The sequence below is a fragment of the Haemorhous mexicanus genome, chromosome 1, assembly GCF_027477595.1.
Source record: "Haemorhous mexicanus isolate bHaeMex1 chromosome 1, bHaeMex1.pri, whole genome shotgun sequence".
In the NCBI taxonomy this organism is placed as follows: Eukaryota; Metazoa; Chordata; class Aves; order Passeriformes; family Fringillidae; genus Haemorhous; species Haemorhous mexicanus.
In genome coordinates, this window is record NC_082341.1 from 23,524,897 (window position 1) to 23,543,122 (window position 18,226).

The following is an 18,226-nucleotide window of genomic DNA, read 5'->3' on the forward strand; positions in this document are numbered from 1 at the left end:
GTAAAGCTAAAAATTATAAATACTTGAATGAGTAGGCTCGATAAGCTGTGGAGATATTTTGAAGAGGAAAATTGTGGCAATACTGTTCAAACTCTCAGCTCAGTCTGCAATTAGTTGAAAATCAGTGAGGTTGATGTAAATGGTGGAGAAATGTCTGCCAGCATCTAGCAAGCAGGAATTGAAAATTGAGAAGAAATCAGTCTGTGTTGGAAAGGTCATTTACTGATGTTGCCTTAGTGATGTTCTGGTAACTTAATGCAATTGGCTAGTGCACAGAAAGAAGCACGGACAATTAGAAAGTCATGAGAAAGTCAGCTATTTTGTCTGTAGCTGTATTGATTCAGCTTAGTAAAGGAAATAACTCAGGTATTTACAGAGGTTTAGAGAATTAACATCAAATGACAAATTGTAATTTTTTTTTTTTGGCATTAAATCTTGAAATTCACAAAAGAATAATGTGAAATCTTGGTTTAATTCACACAAGGTATGAAAAGCATGTTTTAAATTCTTGGAAAGATCATACATATATACTAAGTTTAATTGCTTACAGGCATATAATATTTAATCCACCAGATTTTGCTTTCTTATCTTGTACAACTATATCAATTTATTGACACAGACATTAAGAGTGTATTTTCCTTTTTCTCTTTTACTTGAGAGACAGAAGTATGTAGAATTAAAACCAAGATTTAAAAAATGTTATCATGACAATCAGAAAAGCAAATAACTTTACAGTTCTTCTACAAGTGTTTTTTCAACGTTGTTTCTCTTCTAATTCAGTATACAGCAATGGATTTCAGGATAAAAAATAGGTAACTCAACAAATATCCCTTGTGTTTTACTGAAATTCATACGTTAGTAAAGAGAACAAAGTGGATCCATTTAGTGACATGGATCCTTGCCTATTTTAAAGATACAGTGCAACAAAGAAGGTCAAGAAAATGTCTAGCAAATTTTATCTGTATCTTAACATCAGTCAGCCCCTCTCTGAAAGTTTATTAACTCAGGGTAGTATGAAAAAATGCTGATAAAATTTGGAAATTTTGACATGTGTGTGGGTCCATCTTTAAACAAATGAAATTAAACTAACCTGTAATATATTTCAGCTTAGATAAGTAAGGATCTGATCAATAAATCATCTGCAGCTCAAAGAGTTTTTTTTACAGAGACAATATTTTTACTAAGTTTGGTGCTTAGAACACGTATCTTTTTTCCCCAGCACTAGTATAGGATAGGAGAACTATCTTTCACTTGTGAAAATAAAACTAAATAAAAATAAAACTTTTTTTGTTAATAACATTGATGTTTCTTTAGGAGTACCCAGCACTTAAAGAAATCCCCAATCTTTAAAATTGTTATTTAAAGCAATAGGAAAGTCTGGGAAATTTCTGATAGTTTATGAAATTCAAGTTTGTCTGATCTGCATGAAGTGTTCATGAGTTTAGATTTGAATCTGTATGGGAATTTGACAGATTTATACTTAAATTAGAACTTTTTTGTATTTTTTGTAGAAAAATCTGCTATTCTGAAGATATCTTTAGTATTAATCTTAAAAATCAGAAACAGAATGCATTTCAAACAGTTGTGAAGAAAGATTTGATATAGTTTAAAGATACTATATTTTTTTTCGCTAGTTGTTTTTTGCCCATATAAATGGGCAGTGTTAATTATGAATAAAAGTGAAACATTCAATAGCAATTATAGAATAAAATGTAGTGAGAATATATGAAATTTTCTTTGTACTCAGATGTATTTTTTCCCCCCTAGAAACACATCATTTATATGCATATATGTAAAGACTGGAAACTCATTAAGTCACAAATCTTCTTGTAATCTTAGTCTTCTTCCTGTATTTCCTGGCTTCATTAAAAATAAACAAATAAAAACCACAACAGATAAAATGGAATCTATATTAAATAATTACTTTTTAAGAGAATGAAAAAATAATGCAAATTCTTTGGTGTGAGGGCTGCTGTATTTTCATCTGTGATAGTCAGTACAGTTCTGGTTTTCAACCAAGTCTTCTAGCTACTACAACTGCTGCAAATAAATAACAAAAATAATGTTAAGACATATTACAGGGAAAGGAGATGCTTGTCATGCAATTATTTACAAAAATGCATTGCATTACATATTATCTTGGAGTTTGTTCTCTGAAATGTAATGGCTAAAGTTCCATTCAATCACACTTCATTATAGTTATTTATTTTAATTGGTTTTGTTTAGTGTTCTTTTGAGGGTGCAGTTACAAACTATATTTTAAACATTGTCAGGTGCATGATTTTCTGTATCTCTTTATTTCTTGAAGACTGGGACAGGGAGAAGTTGCTTGAAGCCTGGATGTGTAACCCGGAGAACTGCTGCCAGCGTTCAGGGGTTCAGATGCCAACCCCCCCTCCGAGCGGATACAACGCGTGGGACACGCTCCCTTCTCCACGAACCCCACGCACTACTCGCTCCTCTGTCACTTCCCCTGATGAAATCAGCCCCTCACCAGGGGACATGGAGACAGCTGTGGTAAATTTATAAATAGATCTTAAACCAGCCGGGCTAAACAGCTGATTTCTAAACACAGTGCACCTGTGTAGACAGGGGAGCTGCCAAAAATACCTTTGTGAAACTATAAAATGTTTCTCTTTCCAAAAGTGGTGAACAGGGAAGTTGACACCTTAAACATTCTATATGATAAAACAGTTGAGCATCTGGCAAATACGAACCATTCTGTTTTTACCTTCATTATCATTCACAAACTCTCATTTTAGACAGCTACAGTCACATCAGTGCATTTGGCTCTTTTGAACTTTTCATCTCATCCCTATCAAGATGTTCACTTTCATTGTATCCATTTCCCTGAATGTACGCAGTTCTGTGAACCCTGCCTTTTGAAAATTTTTTCTTTAGAAAACAAAATTGTCTTTGTCTGCATTTTGAAATGTCAGCCCACTAGTGTACTGTAAGCTTATAATTACTTTTACTATGTGTGGGCTGCTTCAAGCAGTTTACAAAGCTATTGCAAATTTGAAATATGAAAGCGCCTTTCATTAAAACCAGCGCGGCTCTTTTGGAAGACAGAGTTCTCTTTTTAATAATCCACAGCTGCAGCATTATAAAACTATTGCTCCATGATCTAAGCATTTTTTTTAGATTATTACATGCAGTCTTTCAGATGGATCACCCATAAATCTCATATTAAAATTAAGATCTCACATTCCTGCATAGAAATATTTTATTTGTTTAATTGTAAAATGCTGTAAAAGAAGCTCTATAGAAGGTCTATTGTTCTTGTACAGCAAGAACAATAGACCTTCAATTTCCATTAGCAGCTAAATATTGTCCGTGAATAATTCCTAATTAAAATCTTGAACAGGAGATTATATATCCTCAGCTTTACATTGTGTGATTTGTTTTCCATTGATGGTCCATAAGCCAGAAATACAGGTGTGGATAATGATTGCCATTGTAGATCTAGTGTGTCTCACTCCAAGTCCAGAGTTACACATTTAATGTTCCCGTTTGTTTAAGAATCTTATCTGAACTATCAAATCTCATTTTGCCAGGAAAATGAAAACCAAAAGGAATAGATAAAGCCACAAGGTATAAAGCTCCTTTACATGTTTTGCATTTGCATCTTATTTTATAAACAGTTCTAGTAAATATTTTTATTTGATATTTTAACTCTGGGCTTCATTAAATTCCTTACTTTAAATATACATTTTAAACAAAATTTACAGCTCATACAATTTTTTTATATGAGCTGTAAATTTTTTTTTTAAAGAGATTATTTTTTAATGTATTGTCAACTTTTAAAATATTTAATTTTGGCAAGACAATAAGGTTAAATGAATGAAGGAATAATACATATCTTCACTTTTTACAAGAGTTTTACACTTAAAAGGCCTTTTTTTCTTTTTTTTTGTTTTGGCTGTAAGTGCTTTTAAAGTGGCATACAGGCTAACTTTCTGAAAATGTCCTATGTGTATATAATACCTAATGCATTGAAAGTTGAAATACATTTTCATGGTTTCTTTGTTTCAATGAAAAAAAAAAAAGTCCTTTTGTGTTTCTTGAAGAGCATTAGTATTTATTTCCACACATAACCATAAGCAGTGAGTATTTTCATCCCTACTCTTAAACTCTTTCAGTGTAAGGGTCTCAGTATTCAGTGTTATTTTTCATTTGGTACCTACTTCTGTAAAATTCAGCAATAATATCTTATGTTGGGGTATTTGTAGTGTAACTTACTCTTAATTTTGATTAAAAACCTCAAAGTCTTTTTTAAAAAGTTATATATATGTAGGTTATTACTTAAAAGTATTTGCTGCTCCTGCACATTTAAACTGCTCCACCTTGATTTAGATCTGACTGTGTGAGATGCTAAACGTTTCCTGTAGCCTCTATCATCTCCAAACTCATTTCTACCTGTGTGTGAAGCTGATGAAAAACACAGCTCCATTTGCACCTAGAACTCCGAGATTCCAACATTCTGTTGGAATTCCAACATTCTGTAGGGTGAAGCACTTCCTGAGCTCAAGGACACTGCAAAAAGCAGCCCAAAATATGCTCTCTGCATAGAGAGTTATAGAAACAGAGATACCAAATCTTTCCCATTCCTATAGCTTAAATAACTTTTTTTTCTGGATACAGCTTGATTATTTTCCCCTACTGAGCGCTGCTTTAAATTTTTGCTGAGATTTTCCAACATAACTCATTCTGCTAACAATACAAAAAGCTTTAGGGTACTTCTTAATCAGAAGCATTTTTGTCATTTACAGTGTGACATTTGCATGTGTAATATTTCTGTGTTTGAAGACCCGGTGGATATGCCTTGTGGACATGACTTCTGCAGAGCTTGCTGGGAGGCGTGAGTATCTGTACTTCTCTATCATGTGAGAAACTTTCATACTTGCTGTGTTGAAGAGGAAAGAACAGAGACCATAAACACCTAATGCTAAAGTACTGTTTGGGTTTCAGAGTTGCTGGTTTGAACCTGTGGAACATTTTAGTTGTCACTCAAACAACTGTTACCAACTGGTTTAGGCTTATGTAATGTTTGTTTAGGTTCTGACTAAGCAAAATTCTTAATCAACTGTTTTACACTTGTGTGTAAATAGATAAGCCTACTCTTGATTTGTTCTGTGTGTTGTGTGGTGTGGGCAGCATTGGGGTTTACAGTTTCTAAATTAAGCACATCTCATCTAAATTAATTCCATCTCTGAGTTTAGCACACTAAACTTAGGCATTGTGAATCCGTTTCCAATCAGAAAAGCAATTAAAATTATTTCTTTATGTTGAAGGGTAATAACTGAAGGGTAGATTTCACTTAGAAGTTCTATTAATCTAATTGTTACTGCATAGGTCAGAGTAGTCATGCTAGTGAAAAACTGAGACATGGATAATTATTGTAGTATAAATATTAATCATATTTCCCAGCAATAATTATATCTGTAATTATATCTGTATTATATCTGCAGTGCTTTATATTCATCTGTGTCCCCATTCAGGAGATTGTACTACTTGATCTCTACCCCTGTAGTGTCTTATTACAGCACCATTTCTGCACAGCTATTCCTACTGCAGATCAGCCCCATTCCTGTGAGCCCATAGGCCTGGTGCAAAGGAAGAGAACTTTCTTTCCATATGAGTTTTCCAAAGGCAGTTCTTTTCAGTGGCAAGAAAATTCTCAGTCGTGCTTCTCTTGCCTTGCAAATCCCTGGGCAGGATGCAGGAGTTACCAGAGATCACTGGTTTGACGTGGTGCTTCTAATTTGGCTGCTGGACTGTGTGTCCTTTGTGCAGGACACAGGGGCCAGCTCAGAGCCACAGGCTCAGAGCCACAGTTCAATGGCAAGTGTTTGTGGTGGCACACTGAGGGTGGAATTCAGCTTTCTGAGCCAGTCATTCCTAAGTCACTTGGAGCATAGCCAGGGCTGAGTTACCCAGCTCTAAGATACGAATCTAAGATGGGAGGAATTGGCAGGTATCTCTACCTTAACTATTAAAGGATCTCAGGTGAATACCTTGGAATAACTGCCTATGCTTTAAATGATTAAATTAGAATGGTATCATCCTTGTTGTCAGATAAGCCTGTTACAGCTTTGAAACTAAACAACAACTGTTAAAGTCCAGCTTTCAGCAGATTTTTCATCTTGTATGTTCTGTATTCAGACATTCATGTCCAAAACCAGACCTAGTTTTATTAGCACAGTTGTAGAAAATAATTGCATATTAAATTAATTATTTCCTAGATTAATTACACTTACATATTCTGTTTCTGATTTAAGGTAGAAATAATGCTTAATTTAATTAAGCAATACAGAGCTGTGTGATAAATGGCAAGGATGGAAACCACAAACATAGGGTTCAATATTGCTGATGATGCTCACATTTGAACCATGACAGTGTTATTTTTTTAAATTATGCTGTTCATCAAATTTGTAGCTCTTTTAAGCAGAAACGGGTACTTCTATTTCTCTATTTGAAAAGTAATCATTGTGAATACCTGTGAACATAGTGCAAAGTACTAAACAGACTTTTAACTTTTACTTTTTATTCACAAATACTGACTGGCAAAATTCTGGCAGATTTTTGAATCTGAAAATTCAGGAGGGTGAAGCTCACAACATTTTTTGCCCAGCATATGATTGTTTCCAGCTTGTGCCTGTAGACATCATAGAAAGTGTGGTTTCCAAGGAGATGGACAAGCGATACCTTCAATTTGACATTAAGGTAAATTATCAAACTGTTCTTGTACTCTTGAACTCTATTCCATTTTATAAAAAGTAACTTAAAGCTTCTGTATGAAATGCTGCAATATATCTGTAACTTTCCAAGTAGAAATTCATAAACAAATATGTGTGAATATGTATTGGCTCTTAAATAGCATAATATCAATGTTTGCTGTACCATGGAGGAAAAAAAGAAAGAACATTTCATGTATTCCTTAAGTAGAAATGCCTTATTTCCATTGTCTGTTGCCTAAAGCAGTATTAATAAATTAATTTGATCAAGCTCATTTTTGTAACAGGTGATATAAAGGTTTTAATCAGTCAGAGTTGTTTGTGTTTGCAATCTGAAATTTTTTAAGTTTTTCAGATTATTTTTACTGCATTCAGAAATAGCAACTGTTTCCTTTTGAAAAACTTCCTAGTACAATGCTTGATATGATTGCTGTATATGGGTAGAGGAGTGGGAAAAGCTTGATTTGGTTTTCCTGGGTTTTTTAATGTATTTGTTTTCATCATTGCAATTTCTTTTTAAAAGCTATCTTTTAATTCAGCTTTCTTCTTTTATACTAGTGTAGTGATGAACTAGTCTTGAGAAATGTGCTACTTTACCAGTGGTGGCAGGGCAGAGGTAGAGAAATATTTTTTCATTAACAGTACAGTACTTTCTCTTCAACAAGTCTCTTTATTGCACAGTGAGATGCAAATTAAATTACCAGATCTGACTCATCTTTTGCATATTTTATTTTAAGTGGCTGTTGATCAGAATAGGTTTGAAGCAAAGTAGTGTAAGTTCCTTTTTTCTCCTCATTTATTAGATACAGTTTTTACAAAATAAGGTCTTTTACATTAACCAAAAAGATGGGAAATAAATTACTGAGTTAGTCTAGTTCTGATTTCTGGTTTATTGTAGGGTTTTTATTTAGTCAATAAGGTTTTCATTCTTTCCAACTGAAAGAATCAGTTCTGCTAATGAGTGTATTGCCAGTGTGTATATAGTAGCTTACTGTAAGCCACATAACAAAGGAATTAACTTGTAGAGATTGAACATTTTTTTGGAATGTAAGTAATTTTATTCTTAGTATAAGTCTGAAGTACTGTTGTTACTAAAAAAAGAGTGGAAATTCAATTACTCCCTTTCTATAACTATATTTAAAAGTCTATCCTTGTAGCTACAAGACTGTCCTTATAGTTTTTTTGCTTTGTTCCTTCAAAGGAGGACTATGAATGCAGTTTGTTTTATATTAAGGATGAAATCTGATCTTACATGGTAAATCTTTTTCTTTTTTTCTTTTCTTTCCCCACAGGCCTTTGTTGAAAATAATCCTGCTATTAAATGGTGTCCTATACCTGGCTGTGAAAGAGCAGTGAGGCTGACAAGACAAGGGTCAAATTCCACAGGATCAGATACTCTTAGCTTCCCTATGCTAAAAGCCCCTGCAGTAGATTGTGGAAAAGGACATCTTTTCTGCTGGTTAGTACTGGAAACTTACCTGCCTCTACATAAACCCACAGTCACTGCTATTCCAGGGACTAATTAAAAAGTCCCACATGGCACCAGGAGTGCAACAGAAATTAGTGTGGAATGGTAAATGACTGTTCTGTCCTCTATCCATGCACTACACAAACACTGTAGTATTTTGGGGCATTGCAAAGATTTATAATCCAGTAGTCATTATTGTCTCTGTTAGGTGCAAAACAACATGGAGTGTTGTGATGTTCTGTTCTGAGGGAACAGAGGAAATATGGGATACTGACACAGGGATTTTTGTGTCTGGATAGCTGTAAAATCAAAACATGGCACATTCTCTATTGTAGTGTAGAAAACCAGCAATGCTTACCTCTTCCTGAATTTTGCTAGAATCACATCAAAGAAGCTGGAGTTGAAATGGGGCCATGAAGGACCATTTCCTTCACACAGAGCTATTTTGTTTGCAGCATCACCCCAATCTTTGTACCACTTCAGGTTCAGCATTTTTTTCTTTCTGTTATCTTCTCCTGGGTTTTAAGATGAATACAAGCTCAAGAAGGAACAAAAAGTCATATATTTTTTAAAACATCCCTCAGATTGCTGATCTTCAGCACTTCCTAGAAAAGGACGTAAGAGCATCAACAAAAGTAAAAAAAAAATTGGCATATTTTTCCTTGACATTATCAGAGTGACAATTTATGGCCATTGTAGTGGGACATCTTTGAGTTTTTGGAAAATGAAAAAGGGCCATCCAAAGTACAGACATTCGCACAAGTTCAGCAATTCTTTTCATTTTTCAATTGAAACCATTATACAAAGACATCCTAAATCATCTGCTTGATTCCAAGTATCATAATTCTTCGTGAAAGATGCTTCTGATTTTAGTTCTTGTCCCATATGAATGAAAGGAAGAAGGGGAAAAAAAGAAAACAGACCTAATGAAACAACCACAAAAGCCAGAAAACATTACTTCCTTGGAAGAGATGATTTACAGTGGGTGGAGAACTCAGAAAGAAGCAAATCCCGTGGAAACAAACCAGAATATGTTTTCTACCAATGAACACACCATAAAACTTAAAGCTATTCCACAAGCATCTACCATCCTCTCAGCCTAGCTTCTGATGGTAGAGAATCAATTTTTCCATTAACCTGAAGGAACCTGACACCACTTCAATGTCATACTGACATGAACCTTCAGACAATGGCAGCTTTTGCTCCCTTTACATGGACTGAATGTACTGGCTCCCTAGAATGTTCTCTGGGAATGAAAATGCCCTCTTAATGACTAATTTTTAGGAGAAATGGGGTTTTTATGTTTCCTGATAATATTTCTGAATATTCTTTTTACTTTAATGCTTTGAAATACTGCACAAGCAAATGTAGTTAATCTTGAAAAATACTTCAGGTTATCAACAAAATGTCCAAGAAGGCCTTTCCAAAGCCTTTTTTTTCATCCTCACAAAAGTGAATGGAGAATTTCAACAATGGCAAGAAAGTTCTGCAAGCAATGAAGGCATCCTGCAGAACCTCAAATCAGAACCATTTGCTAAGGACACCCAACTTGTCTTACAGTACAAAAACTCTATGCATGAGTGTGTTCCTCTGGAGAAAAAAATGTATTCTCAGTTCAAGTGTTTTCATCATTACTGTGTGTTTAAAGGGAGCTTGCTTTGTCTCTTTAAATTTCAGCCAGCACATCTCACAGTCCCATATTTCTGTCAGTTATGCAAGTTTTACCCCAGTAATCTACAGCTTAGACATTGTAATAGCAATTGATACTGCATTAGGTATGAAATTCTTCTGAATTTATGTATTAGAAAACCATCCCCTAGATAATCACTTACTTTTTTTCATAGCTATAGCCTTCCTGCTCATAAAAGCAAGAAAATTCTCTGAGTCTATTAAGCAATTTTTTCTCTTTTTAGTGTAGGAGTAGGAATGTTCTTCTTCAATGCAGAGTTTCCTGGAATTTACTTGGTTTTCATTATGCACTATTAACAGTATCTTCAACAAAATGTAATCAATTGTGGCAAATAAAAAATTTGCCAATTTCAGAAAAAGTATTCTGAATTATTTAAATGTAGCATACATTAAAACTGTGCACAAATCCTACATCAGATCCATTCAACATGTTAGAACCCCCTTCATGCAGTTTCAGAAGCACAAGGAATTGTAGCAAGCAGACACTTGAGGAAAATAGTCTTAGCAGGCAGTGCACACTTAGTTTTGTACCACCAGTCCTCATTCCTTTCACCCTAGATAAGGGCAAGGGGCAGAGTCTCATTCTGCAGAAGCAAAAACTCCTCAGGGGCATTTGGGATGCCAGTTTTAAGTTGCAACAGTGTTTTGCTGTTTTGGTTCACAATATATGATCATGAGAGGGAAAAAATCCAGAATTGCATTCTTCTTTTAGCCCTTCCATGAATTTTAACTTGTTGTGTTGCAACTTGCTACGATTTTAATAAGTATGTACTGTGCCTTCATATAAATCATCCTGCTGAGTGTTGAGCCAGGCGTCTGGGGAGGCTCCTGCTGTTAACTGGCACAGCTGCTCGTGTGAGTTCCTTTCATCCACTGCTGTCAGGAAGTCTATCCAAAATACAACTTTCATAAAAACTTTCAGGAACAGTAGGCTCAGTGGTCTTACTCTAGTAAAATGACATCCCAGCATACAAGTGCTTGTTTTGGGGTGGTCTGAGGAAAGAGCTTCTTCCACGAGAAGTTGTTTTTGAACAACTTTTGTAACTGTCGTGTATAGATGGATACAGATATAAAAGTTTAGATACAGATATTCATTAAAAATTCACAAATCTACAAATTAGAAAGTATCAAAGACACATGATCCTCCTCCCACCTCCCATGAAAGACTGACTAATCAATCAGCCTTTAACTTAAAACTGAGCTTGTCAATGTTAAATTTTTGCTATTTCAGTCCTTTCTGGCAACAAATACTATATACTGTGAGAGGGTCTTGGCACTGTTGAAGTCAATGGTTTAAATTCCTACTGTCCCACAGATGTGAAAGGTGTTAACTTTCAACCAAGGCTGAAATCACCTTATTACAGACCAGTTATTCATTCTAGTACAATCTTTCCCAGCTAAGATCTTAAGTCCAAACCAGAGATGCATGTGTGCTGAATTTAAGCTTTTTTGTTTGCAGACTAGCTAATGGTAAAAAAAGTTCAAAACTGTTCCCATAATCTTTTCTTTCTTCCTGAGTTCCTGCTTAAAATGTGGACAAGGGCAATCGGAAGAGTATTGATTTAGCTTCTGAACCTGCACTGCAAGAGAGCAGTTCACTATTGGATCTGCAGCAAACTTGTGTATGCTCTGATGCAGCTGGTGCCCATCTGAAATTATTTGCTTTGATATGGCAGATGTCTGAGGCTATTTGCTGTCATTCCAGTAGAAAAAAAGGAGCCATTACAAATCCAGAGTGCGTATTGACACATCCATACTGCAGCACCATCTGGAAGCCATATATCTGCTGCCACTGTGTAGTAGTGATTGCCATCCTTAATCCTAGTAGGAACTTGGGGAGAAGCTCAAGAGACTCATTACTCCACTGTGTCCATCTGAATAAGTTCAAGCCCCCATTTAAGAGGCTCTGGTGGAAGGAGTAAATATCCATAAATACTTAGTGCTGGTGTTGTAGGGCTTCGATCGTCTTCTAGGTTAAAAGCTTGAATCTAGTTAAAGGTTGATTATTGCAACTGAACAGATGCAAGTAATTCTGCATAAAATACATTTCTGTTATAGCACACTACCTACTTTTGGATAAACTCTGTAATCTAGTTTACCTTTATCACAGAAACTATACGAGCACTTTTGTGGCACTAAAATAATACCCAGGTATAAGAACAAACTGCAAGCCAGCTGATTTATTTCAGTTTGTAATTTTAAGAAGCTTCTTTCCTTTCCTGTCCCATTTAAATTCTTCATCAATAATAGTCATCTATGGTTGTGAGCAAGTAGTCTAAGTGTATTTTAAAACAATGTTATTTAGCTGGCTTTTGGTTCCCTGACTTAATTAAATTCTGGGCATGTTTCTTTTTGATTTTTTTTTCAGGGGGCGTTGCTTTTTTCCTTTTAGCTTGACCCAATTTTGACTTTAATTCTAAATCTCTGAGTTGTAAGTAATTGTGTATATACCTTCTTTTTCAGGGAATGTCTTGGTGAAGCACACGAACCCTGTGACTGCCAGACCTGGAAGGACTGGCTACAGAAAATATCTGAAATGAAACCAGAAGAACGTAAGAGCCATGCAGGGCCAGCAGGGAGGGTGTGGGTGTTTTGATGCCATTTTGATCTTTTGGTTTTAGACAGGCTTTTTTTTTTTAGTTGCATAAAGTAAAAACTGGCTTCAACATTGGTTGAAAAATAGGGTTAAAGGGGAAGAAAATAATACTCCTAAATGAGGGGCTGCTTATACTTCATCTGCATCATTATGGTAGACTCTTCTTTGTAGAACATTCCTCCCCACAAATACATGTGTGGTTCAGTCAGGGTATGCAAAACTCCTTCCCTTCCCTTTAAAGCTTTGTTTTATTAACTACTCAGTTTATTCCTGCATATAACTTCATTTCCCCTGTCCAATTTTGATTTTTAGCCCAGTCTGCTCTTGTGATTGAGTAGTGTTCCATGAAGATTTTTATTGCTTTAAAACTAATTCAAGCCAATAGGTGATAATAATAGTAAGGTTGAGAGGGATCTGTAAGGGAGTTGTAGGAAATGGCTTAATGATAGGTAACATTTACTAAAAAAAAAGCTAATAAAGGTTGGGTTTACACAGGACAGATATTTTCTTAGTCAACATTAACAAAAATAGTAAAGATGACAATAATTTGAATACATACTAACTTGGTTACCACAGCTCAGAGCCTTTCCACAGTATACTATAAATATTTTGGAAAGCATAGAAAATTTTATAAAGAGGCAAAATACACCCTGCTTTTTGACACTATACCTGTTTCTTTCATATATGTATTTGCCCCTTTATATATTGTAATTGTCACATATACCGTATATAAATTTGTATTAAAATAGATGTATGGAAATACATTGAAATAATAAGTGTATTAATATTATATAAGTATAAACTAGAAAGTGTAATAATAAAATATATCTGAGAAATATGTATAGTGAGAAACTTCAATATTTTATCAAGAAACAGGGAAATATGCATAATTCCTAATCTGATTCTCACAAAAGATTATACAAGTACAATTTCAACCTCTCTTTGCATGCTCCATATCCTCAAAAAGTTGTGGGAGTGAGTGAGGCCTATGAGGACGCTGCCAACTGCCTGTGGTTACTGACCAACTCCAAACCTTGCGCCAACTGCAAGTCCCCAATCCAGAAGAACGAGGGCTGCAATCACATGCAGTGTGCAAAGGTGAGAAGGACCCATCGTGGGATTTCTTGAGGAATCAGATTCAGCTGTGTATGTCCTGTGTATATTTTAGGATCCAAAACCTCTGAAGGGTCATGCCTGATAGCTAGTGGAACCTGTTGCAAGAATTAGATAATGAGCAAATGGCAGGTTACATGTATTAAGAAAATATTTCAATGTTTACTGAAATCTGTTTGGCTGACAGGTATACATTATAATGATTGAAATTTCATAAAAAACTAAGAATAATTACCAGTACAGTATGAAACAAATAATTGATGGTTTAATCATCATTAATAATGTAGAAGAGAAAGAACAGTTTTAATTGGCAGATGTAAAAATTTAAGGAAGGTTTTGGTCTAATGAAGGTTTTGCCTTACTATATTTTTCTTTTGCATTATTTCTCTAACATAGCAACAAAGCAGAGAAGTTTAGGTGGAAAACTGTAAACAGGAATTAATCAGTAGGAATGCAAAGACAGCAAAGAGTGATTCCAAAGAAATTTTATTGATGACAGCAGCCAGAGAATTAGTCACAAGTTTGCACTGTGCTACCAAAATAGAAAAAATATTTTTGCCATGAGTTCAGGATCATTTGAAAATGCTTTTTCACTCAAGTTAGTTAAAAGCAGCATATTTAGGCATTTCTTTATGTCAGAAATATCTTTGACAACTACAACTTTTACCTCTTTGAGGAGCATCATTAAAAATAAGAAAGTAGTGAATACTTAACATAGTTGGCCTACAATAAAAGGCTAACAGATTTAGAAAGTAATTCTCTTTATTTTTCTGAAAATGTGCAGGTCTTTCTCTATTGCTATGCAGATCCCATTTTCTTTATATAGTCACATATTCCCTCTCTGTGATACAAATTGAAGATTGGGGCTTTTCTTGGTATCTTTGGCAGCAGAGAACATTCTCCTACACTTTGATTTATGCCAAGTTTGCTGGTTTTTGGGGTTTTTTGCCTTAAATTATTTTAAAAAGAGCTCATAAATTCCATACTTCTAAAAAGTCTATAAGGTATGTTTGTGGCAGCTGTTGCCAGTGAGCTCAGTTGTGCCTTCAGGCTGGAGAAGGCTTTGGCCAATAACCACTGATGAATGTAGATAATTTGCCATTCTAAGGCACTAGCTGACAACCAGAGGTCTCTTTTCCTTTTTGATGGTTATAGGCAGCTTGAAGTGTCCTTAAAAAAGTCAGATTCTTTTGTCAGGGAGAAACCTCTGCACAGACAGCAGCTGCCTCCCCTCAGCCTGGTGAGGAAGGTGAGGAAGGGCGTCTTCAACGTCATTGCAGGGCTTGGACACAAGGAATAGTGGTCACCTCACTTGCTGCTTCTTCTGCTGAAGTTACAATCCCTGATGATGGAGCTTCTGCCTTTTTTTGCAGCGAGGTCAAGCTCACTACATGATGGGCTGTGGCTGCTTCTTAGCATCCAGCATGGACCTTGGTGTAGAGAAGACTCCTTGCTCATAAACCCCTGTTTTCTGTACTTAAGCAGGCATTTTCTTGTTCTTTTATGAGTGCAGCTTCTAACGAGGCAGGGCTTACGCAGTCCTGCTCTCTCACCCACTATCTATAGTCGCTTTTTAAGCTTATGGGTACTTTGATTCCAAGGAACAGGAGGAGGTTCATAGATAATAAATTGCTGCAAGTTTCGTGAAACTTGGTAGCTGTATGGTGCAGAGATTTCATTTGTACTGCCACCAAGAGAGAGGCTGAAATACCTGCTCAGCAATTACTTTTCTGCTTGGCTCAGACCATGGCCAGGCAGCAGATGGGATTTGTTAAGCCCAGGTGGTGATGATACAGTGATCATAAAGACACATAAAACAGAGCTGAGGAGTTAATCATAGATCATTAATCATAGTTAATCATATGCTGAGTTGGAAGGGATCCACCAGAATTACAAGTCCAACTTCTGGCCCTGTGCAGGACACCCCAAGAGTCACACCTGGCCCTGTGCAGGACACCCCAAGAGTCACACCTGGGCCTGTGCAGGACACCCCAAGAGTCACACCATGTGCCTGAGAGCGTTGTCCAAACACTTCTTGAAGTCTGTCAGGCCTGGTGCTGTGAGCACTTCCCTGGGGAGCTGTTCCAGTGCTCAGCCACCCTTGGGTGAAGAACCTTTCCCTGCCTTCAAAGGAGTGGACAGCTCCTCCCAACTTAGTGCAAACTCAGTTGCACAAACTCAATTACACAAACTCAAACTCAAATATTCTTTTGAGTCCTGACTCCAGGAAGCCATCGTGTAACACAGTTATCCAGCGCTGTGCTGGATGTTTTGTCCAGAAGGAGGCTGTGAGAGGGTATCAAAAGTTCTGCTGAAGTCCAGAAAGGTTACATCACCTCACTCCCCTTGTTCAGCTGGGTGGGTCACCCTGTCACAGAAGGGGATCAGGTCTGACAAGCAGGACTTCCCCTCAGGAAGCTGCGCTGGCTGTGACCAATGACTGCATTGTTCTCCAGGTGTTTTTCAGTACCTCCCAGAGTAATCTTTTCCATGGCTTTACTGTGCACTGAAGTGAGCCTGACATGCAGTAGTTTTCAGGGTTGTCCTTCTTACCCTTCTTGAAAATGATTTTGGGTTTGGGAGCTGTGTAGAAACAGCTGATGTGGTTTTGAATGTCTCATGAGACTGAGGTACTGGGAGGAGGGTCTGGGAACATTCTGTGAATCTTGGGTTTTGAGGAGGCTTTTGGAGATATGAGAGATTAAAAGATAAATATAATAGAGTGGTCAGATGGAAAATAATTTGGGAGAGCTGAGATTGTTGCAGTAGGAGCATATATACATAAAATAATAGGAAGTTGAGCTTTATTAGTTCAGTTGCTTGTGAAACATCTTGTTTTATATGATCTTTTAAACATTTTGTAAGGATTCTTTTTTTTATAATGAATATGAGTGGGTTTGAATGGTAGGCAAATGATGCAGTGATACTAAACACTTTATACACAGGTCTTCTGGCACTTCCTTCTCAGCACTTCTCACCATTTTTTATAAGCCAGCAGCTTTAAAAAATGTTTGAAAACAAGAAGCAACAGCACAATAACAAGAAGAAATATTCTAGTCTTCATTGCTTTTTAGAAGAAAATCAGCACTACTGATTTTTGAGACAAAATTAGCAAAAGTACAGTGCAAGAATTAGGTTTCATTCCTTCCTGTAATACATATAAGTGATTGTATGAAATACCACAATGTGGTATAAAGTAGGTGTTCCTGGAAAGGTTAAACTTACCAAAGAGAGAATAAATCCAATTTAATTTATCAAATGCCACTAATAATACTCAAGGCTTAATATTAATTAATGTAATTTTTCTCTCCTCATCTATAAGACAGATAAACATGGTTCACCAAATTGTGAAGTCTTTTGCTTATCTGTCCATAAATAGCTTCCAGTTATTTTGAAATTAACTAGCTGAACACTCGCTGCTGAATTGAGAATATTTAACACAGTTTGATCTTCTCTGATGCAGAGAAGCCTGAATAAGTCCCCTTACACTTCCTTTTAAGGTTTTACCTATTTTGAAAGCACTTTATTCAGTCAGTGCAGAAAAGGCTCACCTGGAAGTAATCACTCATCAAAGTTTATGTTCAGACTTCTTCTCCCTTGCTTTAGTAGTTGATATTAATTTGTGTCAGGAACACCACATGACAAAAACACCAGTAATCATGGTTTTTAAGTAATATTAGGGAAAAAAATTTCATTCTTTCTCATGAATAGTTTCTGTGTTACTTAAAGAAATGAGACTGGTTTTCTAACAATAACAAAAAACCAGGCCTGATCAGTTGTATTTACCATTTGGTTTATTTCCTTCACTTAAACTTAACATGTAGATCCAACACGGTCTAATGATCCAAGGAACAAAAATGATGACTGACACGGTTTGATATGGTTTGATGAACAGATCTCCTGTCTAAGTAAAATAGGAAGGAGGCTCCTCAACATTTTTTTTACACTCAGAATGCTGTTAATTAAATTGTCCATAGAGGAATGATGATGCCTAACTATAAATCTAAGACATTTCGACTTCTTTTCTTTTTTTTTTTTTTTTTTTCTTTTTCCTGTTTTGTTCTAAAGTGCAAATATGACTTTTGCTGGATATGCTTAGAAGAATGGAAGAAGCACAGCTCTTCCACTGGAGGCTACTACAGATGCACTCGCTATGAAGTTATTCAGCATGTAGAGGAGCAGTCCAAGGAGATGACAGTAGAGGTAACAAATGAATGTGTGTTTTTGAAAAATAGCGCTAAGGTTGCAATTCTCCATTCAGGATAAGTGTAATCAAAATTCTTCCAAACCAGAGTTCCAAATGAAAAAATTAAACATATCAAAGAGACAGAAGGAAAGCACTAGTTATTGGTGGATGCATAAGATTTCTGCTTTTGACTTTGTTAACAACCACTGGTGACTTTACTCAAGTCATTTTACTTCTCTGTGACATGGTTTCCTTTTGTGAAATGAGCATGCTGCTCCTGCAATTAGCTGCTGTGCACTACAGAAGACATGCCTTAATTTTGGCTTTTGGAAAGTTGCTTTAAATAGCAGGGACTGTCAGTGTATCAATTCTTTGGGTGCAGTATTTGCAGCATTGTGAATTTCAAAAATTAATTTTGTCTCTTTACTTACATGGCA

General features: G+C 36.0%; 1 protein-coding gene across 7 annotated transcripts in view; it reads left to right on the forward strand.

Annotated features, from left to right (window-relative positions):
- Positions 1-18,226, forward strand: part of ANKIB1 (ankyrin repeat and IBR domain containing 1) — an 88,267-nt gene that overhangs the window by 59,475 nt on the left and 10,566 nt on the right. For all 7 annotated transcript variants that reach the window (XM_059843100.1, XM_059843135.1, XM_059843127.1 and 4 more), the window contains exons 6-12: positions 2,309-2,517; positions 4,773-4,861; positions 6,582-6,726; positions 8,030-8,196; positions 12,358-12,446; positions 13,458-13,588; positions 17,672-17,806. In XM_059843100.1, coding sequence (XP_059699083.1) covers positions 2,309-2,517; positions 4,773-4,861; positions 6,582-6,726; positions 8,030-8,196; positions 12,358-12,446; positions 13,458-13,588; positions 17,672-17,806 — 965 coding nt within the window. The remainder of the gene's footprint in view (positions 1-2,308; positions 2,518-4,772; positions 4,862-6,581; positions 6,727-8,029; positions 8,197-12,357; positions 12,447-13,457; positions 13,589-17,671; positions 17,807-18,226) is intronic.